Source organism: Sceloporus occidentalis, unplaced genomic scaffold (assembly GCF_023333645.1).
Source record: "Sceloporus occidentalis isolate IW3139 unplaced genomic scaffold, rSceOcc1.0.p SCAF_25, whole genome shotgun sequence".
NCBI lineage: Eukaryota > Metazoa > Chordata > Lepidosauria > Squamata > Phrynosomatidae > Sceloporus > Sceloporus occidentalis.
The window spans coordinates 8,327,766-8,335,148 of record NW_028317005.1 but is presented as its reverse complement, the minus strand read 5'-3'; the positions used below and the strand labels follow the sequence as shown (position 1 = coordinate 8,335,148).

General features: G+C 36.5%; 1 protein-coding gene across 3 annotated transcripts in view; it reads right to left on the bottom strand.

Annotated features, from left to right (window-relative positions):
* Positions 1–979: 979 nt before the first annotated feature.
* LOC149300362 (schwannomin-interacting protein 1) overlaps positions 980–7,383 on the bottom strand; it is a 123,792-nt gene continuing 117,388 nt past the window's right edge. For 2 of the 3 annotated variants that reach the window (XM_089485241.1, XM_089485242.1), the window contains 6 exons: positions 7,167–7,285; positions 5,703–5,820; positions 3,476–3,673; positions 2,055–2,178; positions 1,745–1,838; positions 980–1,031 (listed from right to left, as the gene is read on the bottom strand). In XM_089485241.1, the coding sequence (XP_089341367.1) occupies positions 980–1,031; positions 1,745–1,838; positions 2,055–2,178; positions 3,476–3,673; positions 5,703–5,820; positions 7,167–7,285 (705 nt within the window). Of the gene's footprint in view, positions 1,032–1,744; positions 1,839–2,054; positions 2,179–3,475; positions 3,674–5,702; positions 5,821–7,166; positions 7,288–7,383 lie in introns of all 3 variants that reach the window. The other variant, XM_089485243.1, reaches the window with a different exon arrangement.

The window sequence follows — 7,383 nt, the reverse complement described above, 5'->3', positions numbered from 1 at the left end:
AAATTTCAACTCCGTGATATCAAACCCCAGTGAGCCTCTCTTGAAAGAAGACATGTTTGCCAAGGGTCCAATTAGAATTAAGGACGACCCTGGACAAAGGATAAATGAATGCTTATCTCACTTGTGCGGACTTCCTGGTGTGTTAGACTGTGGCCACACTGGTTCAATGGCCAACTTGGAGACATTAAACTGTCCTACTAATAGTCTCATGTTAATGCCTTAAGCGGATGGTTTCCTATGGATTTCAAAGCAAAAGTTCTACATAGAACATGGCAACCAAAAGGCATTGACATACAAAACAAATGTTTAAAGTTTATTTTACATATTTATACATAACTTTCAAGGTGACCTTTTTTTCCAGTTCAATTGAATAATATAATAGCACATCTAAAAATGGAAGTCAGATTATCAACATTCACAAAATGTTGAGAACCATCTGAATTATACGATATACGGAGCGCTACAACATTACGATGAGGCAGGCATGAAGTTGTTGACTTGTTTAGCACCGTCAATAACATTTGTGTTCGAAAACTACAGTGAAGAATAAAAAGTAGTTGCTTTAGATAAAATACTGATCAACTTAAAATTCCCCAAACAGAAAAATAAAGTAACATTTGTAACTATTCTCTCTCTTATTCCATAGTCTGTAATGGCGTCAGTACTGTACATATAATCATAGTATCTTAATAAAATGCCTAGTGTTAACCTGTTGTGTGCCAGAAGGGTGAGCAACATATTGCCAAACAAGGCATTGCTGGCTACCCTGCTGGCATTCCAGGGGTTAAAAGGCACCAGTAGAAAGTTAAAAATAAATTAGGAAGCATAGGCCAAATCACTGGACATAAAGCTTCAGACATAATCAAAGACTAACACTGATTTTCCTCGTGTATCATCTTTAGCAATTGCATTTTGACAACCACAAAAGCAAAATAAAGTTTAGCTATGTTTTTCTTTTTATGTTCAATGGCTTCTTGCTTTATTTTGTAGGCATTTTTTCTGCCATGTGCTTCTGCTGACTTTCAGCATGTCTGTGAATGAAAAAAAGACACAAATCGTGTTAGACAGACAAAGACTTCAGGGGATTATCACATGCATTTTAGGCAGCAAGGCTAGCACAAGAATAGTCATTAAATCCCTTTTGGACTTCGTGGATTAGCCGGTGACTGCTTGCGGTCACCAGGACAAACGGATGATTTCACTTATCAGTTATGCCTTCAAATCTCTCATTTAATAGCACTATTATCCATTTGTGTGACAGTATCTATAGAACAATTTCGTTTAATACAGCAAATACTCAAGGTGTAGTCCAGACAATCATAAACCACTTACAGGATGTATGTAGCTTATACGGAAAACTGGAGAGCCTTTACTTATACGTGTGAGGTCTGTCCTACCAGCCATTAAACCATTCCGCTAAAGACAGCACTTAACGTCTTAATGTACACATAGCTGGTATGGTTTGGGGTTAATGGTATTCTATGTAAGAATGTATGATAGTTCTTTCTACACAGTGTCTGCTTCTCTGGTATTCTGCCATTCAGTTTTCAAATGTACATAATGTATACTATGCAGTATGTAAATATATGTATATGCAATTATATGGTATGTTTAATTTTAAAAGGTAAAAAAAAATAAATAAGAATTGACTAAATTAATATCTTCTTTCTGAATCACTAAAATTCAGTTCATGGAATGATACGCACATGCAGCTGGTACAGACAATGTATACCAGGACATTTACCTAGTCAAGTCTTCTATATCAACAAGCATTGCATCTTGTTCCATGTGCAATTCATCGCGGATAAGGAGAAGCTGAACTAGTTCTTCATTTAAGCCTAGAGGAACAAAACATTTTTTTTGCAGTTAATGTTCTATATTCTAAAAAGTATAAAAGAGCTTCCTGATGAATACATCGAGTCAAAAGTTATTACAGGATAGAGTTTCTTTTTTAAACTTTGGGCTACATCCTGAAAAAAAACGCCACTGACAAAACCCCATCCTTGTTTACAATCTCACGGCATATTTCCATAGTACACCCCTGTAAAACTTACTTTCTATCTGAGAGTGGAGATCATTGACTATCACTTGTAGTTGCCCAATGGTCATGTCTCTCAGATCAGTTGGCTTTAGACTTCTCTTCATCAAGCATTCACTAATGTGAGGCATGTGCGGCAGCTACAAGCAAGAGACATATTGTAAAGGTTATTTTGAGGGGCCACGCACATCAGTGATGTAGAAATCCATGACACAATAAAGCCAGTAGGTGGCAACAAAGCTACAGAATAAAATATGAGAAAACATTTCAAAAAAGTACAAAGAAATAAAAAAACAATAAGATTGTAGTTTACATGGAACCTGATTACATCATTAGCCAATTCTAACTTCGATTTTATTCAGATACTACGCTTCAAAATGTTTAAAGTAATATTTTTCATCAAAATACTAAATGGAAAACATTTTAAGTATAAAACTCATAAAAAATGGATACCTGCCATGATCTGATATAATTTGAGTTAATCTGAACACAAATATGATTTTTGGATTTCAGTTACAAAAAGTTAAGTGGTATACATATCTGTTGCCTATTACTAGATATTCTGTTATTATTATCTGGGGAAAAAAAGAACAAAACCAGCGCCTTATAAAATATCATTTAAGTTACTTTTGTGAATTTACATTTTTTATAGTTTTATGACATTTTATATTTTGTTTTGACTTCAGCCTCGTGACTTGTGAACCCTGCAGATGTGGACTAGTAGAATCCTTACATTTTCCAGCCATGACTATATTATAACCTAACCATATCTAGAAAGCAAAATCAAGGGGACAAGGGGCAAATTTCTTAATGTTAATGCCTTCATAACAGTTGGCACCTATGCATGAATATGTCATTATTCTTAAATTCTATATGCCAGATATACTATTTAGGGGTGGTATTCAATAAAATATATTGCGTAGTCGGGAATATATTATGATGTAGACTTCAGATATATATTATATATAATATAATATATATTTAGTCTACTTCATAATATATTTAAATATATGATAAAAATAGACAGTGCTTCAAAATTATGCAATAACGCCAAATAGTACATAAAATAAATATTTATTAAATAAATACAAAACAGGCACATATCATGTCCTTTTTTATAAAACAAGCACACACCATGTTATATTTATTTAAAAAGACAAGATATTATTATATACACTATTTGGTGTTATTGCATATTTTTGAAGGGCTGTATATTACATTACTTCACCTGTAGCTTCAAAATATAGGCATTCAGGGGACACTTCTGGGGACAAATGATTACCAGGGACAATAGTCTAGTCATTCTATTTTATGAGCTTGGGCTGGAAGAAAGATCTCTTCCACTGTTCCAGAATTCACGTGTTCTAAGGAGTTCCAGAACTTGACAAGCCCAATGTAGTCCAGATATGAAAATGTCAGTCATTATAGAAGACTTACAAGATCTGCTACAGGAGACTTCTTCCTGTTCTGCTTTTCGACTTCCACTTGCATTTTGGCCATTGGCTTTACCATAGCCAAAGCCATCTTAGCTTCAGCTTGCAGTTTCTTCTGTCTGGAGATAAAATCCATGTCTTCAAAGGATTCAGACTCCTCTTCAGTAGTGTCTCTGTCCGAATAGGAAGAGCTTTGTTTGCTCTGCAAAACAAAAAGACATTTTAGGCAAACAGTCTAGAGGTGAACTTATAATAAAATCATAAACATGATACAAATCATTTCCTGGCACCCGGCTATAAGGATCGCAGCGCAGAAGGTATGGAAGTCCCACTGCCCTGAGATAGGCCTAGGGCAACATCAAAGATCAAAACGGTACTGATCATACTAGTAGTAAAACAAGTAGAAGGAACGAATTATATAGTACAAGCAGGACATGGCTGACAGCATGACAGTTACCAGGTCTGTATATAAAGGACATCTATTAAAGCAAAAATATAAACAGGCCATTAGTGACACTAAAATCTAACCACCTGGAAAGGAATGCAATCAATAAACGAAGAGCAAAATGATTCATAATCTTTATTCATTTTATTAGAATGACTTTCGCAGCGGTGAAAAAATTTATATATATATATATATATTTTGCAACACTGCTTGCATGGGTCATCAACCCAATTTAATTGCCTTTTGTTTATTTCTATATAATCAATGAATGCTGCACTAGGATAGAAATATAAACGGCTGCAGGGCCAGCCCGACAATGGAGCCGAGTGGGGCAACTGCTCCAGGCGGCACTTTTGAAGGGACGGCACTTTGCCGCCCCAAGCCCTTTTTTTTTTTTTTTTTTTTTTTAAAGCGAAAGAGAGAGAAAGGGGCCCCTCTCTCTCTCCTCTGCGGCGAGTCTTCCTGTTCGGTCTCGGTGCCAGCTTGTAATGCTGAGTGCCGGCGCTCAGCATTACAAGCCGGCACTGAGACCGAACAGGGAGACTCGCAGCAGGACTGCTGAAAGGTAAGTACAAGGGGGGGGGGGGATTGGGCGAGGAAGGGTAGATAATGGGGGGGCGGCAGGGACGGAGGGAAAGGGCAGCAGGGACGAAGGGAGAGGAAGGGTAGATAAGGGGGGGGGGGCGGCATTTTAAAATTTGCCCCAGGCGGCATTTTGCCTTGGGCCGGCCCTGAATTGCTGTTTCAAGGAAATCTTTACCAAGGCATAATTTCAGCAGTGTATAGCTGCTGGATTCTTAACACACCTTAAAAGCTAATTCAGGCTTTTCAAACCATTTAATATATACTTAATATTTATTAATAAATATCTGCACTGGTTTCCCATTCAAAAGCAGACGTGCAATACATGTTACATTGTCTATGCTTCTAATCAGACATTATTTGTTTAGGATATAATATGACAGCACAGGCCAGTACCAGTACTTACCACTAGAGGGAGCATTTGTACTGTACTTAGAGAGCATGAACCAACGTTATTAGTTAATGGACAACGATGCACTCCGCCAGAACTATACCCCCAACTCCCTGAAACAATGGTAGTCAGCCTTGCACACTTCCATGTCTTAAACAACTGTATTCAATGGGAAAATGTGCTTATTTGCACATTGTTTTAGGGTCTTTGTAGGCTAAATGCTACATACAGCCTTGGTACATCTCTTTCTTGCATAAGCAAATCATTATTTTTCACTTTTCTATAATGTAGGGGTTACAATTCCTTCACAACATTAACATTCTATAAGGTATACTAGTACAGTAAACTGTGACTGATCGGAGAGAGCATATGAAGAAATAACCCCAATCCCTGAATTACTTAAGGTGTGATTTCCCTTAAATCGACAAGGATCGACTATTAACAAACTAGCTTTGAATATACTTTCATAGATATATATAATAGCTCTACTATTATTGTTTGCCTATTATATTTAATGGCAACATGTTTTGAGAAAATGGCTGGATGGTTTTTAAAACATACTAAGAACTGTTTTTTGGCTTTATCAAAAAATAGTGAAATAGTGTCAATGTACCCACAATTGTACTGGTTGGTTAAATCCATACAATTATTGTATTCTGTGTCTGATTTGCCATTATAATATCATTATTATTTCATACTGTAGTCCTCAGCACATGAAATCAAACCAGGACCCTATGACTTAATTCTTGTTTTTTTCTTGAGAAATTATGATAGATCTCTCCCTATGACAAGACACTGACTCTTCATACATACCATAGGAGATAACGGGGTGTCCAGACTGGTTTCAGTTTTGCTGTCATCAGCATCACTGTCCTTGTCGCTCCCGCTGTCATTAACAAAGCAAATCTGAAGGTTCATCCCACTTTGTAGTCTAAACAAAGATATTTAAGATGTAAGCAGGTAGTTAAGTTACAAGCATACATTTTTTCATTGTGATAGGCAGTTGCATGTGAAAATATGGCTAAACGATAAGGACATTAAGCAGGAATTTTGATTTTCAACAGTCATCATCTTGGTTTTACCTGACTAAGGTCCTATGGCCTCCAAGGGCCGTGCTTTTTAAGAACAATTTGTGAAGAACATATCCTTAAAGTTATATTTTACTTGGCTTTATTCAGACGTAGACGGCTGACTCCTACCCTGGCAGAAGGTGTGCATAATTTATTATCAGCCACTGAAGGGTATCTGCAAGATGTAGTTGGAGATCTGATGTCTAATCTTCACACATTTCACTTTCCACATGGCTGGAAGCTTAAAAATTCAATTGTTGCTTTTATAAAAGCAGACACCTTTAGCAAGCATTTGGACCGATTAAAAGTGCAATTAAACAATTAAAAGAAACAGTCTTCTCAAAAACTATATATTTTTCTATACAACGTAAAGAAAGACACTGGACTGTCTATACAATGTAAAGAGAGGCTTGCTCATCTGATGCACAGATTCTAGTACTGGCTAAATATATTTTTCAAAGCCACAGGTGCCAAAATTTAAGAAACCATAGAGATACACATCTGCTATTAAGTTAATAGTTTCACACAGACGCATTTAATTTATGGATTCAGAAAATATCATACTCTAACTTCTGTTCTTTCACATCCCCCATTCACCCTCCTGTTTACTTGGCTCAGTATTTGGAATTGCAAGGACCTGCCCTTACCCCCCTCCTCCCCCATACATGATGTCACATCCCATGTAGTCTGCACCTGGGAGACACGGATTCAGATGAGAATGTCTGAGTAATGTTTTGCTTGTGATATATATATATATATATATATACTCACTTGAGTCACTTGATTTTAAATAAAAAATACATTGATACTTGATATAGAAATATAATAAAAGTTTATTTATATCATCTGCTTGCCTACTAGAAACATCACGCAGAATTAAAAAGTTCAATTTTCCATATACCTAGTATACAAGATATGGATATTTCTCCAATACAGAATATGAAGATACCCATGACACCACCGCGTACAGGCATTCCCTACCAACAAGACAGCAACTACAATAAGAGACTACTAACTGGTCTTAAAATCTAAAATATATACCTTTCTTGATTAAACTGGATCCTTATTTGAATAGTTTTTATATCTCTTTATGAAAAAGTGCTCTGGATAACACATCACTTACTAACAGTAACATCAGCATTTTCCATGTTGCTGTACGAGAAGATGCTGCTGAGTTCTCGTTCAAACATTTAGTAGCTTGAATTACCTGGAAGAAAGACTTGGCTTTCCACTTTTGCTACAGCTGGTGTAAAGGCCAGGCCCATCATCAAAAAAGCTTCCAAGCGCCAGCTTCTGTCTAATAGATTCCCTTTCATTCTTCTGAGCCTAGAGCAAATAAAGAAAGAATAATTAACAGTACAGTCATGTGACCCAGGTCAATCCAACCAGGTGTATGTGAGAAATATACTACCAGGGGCTATGTA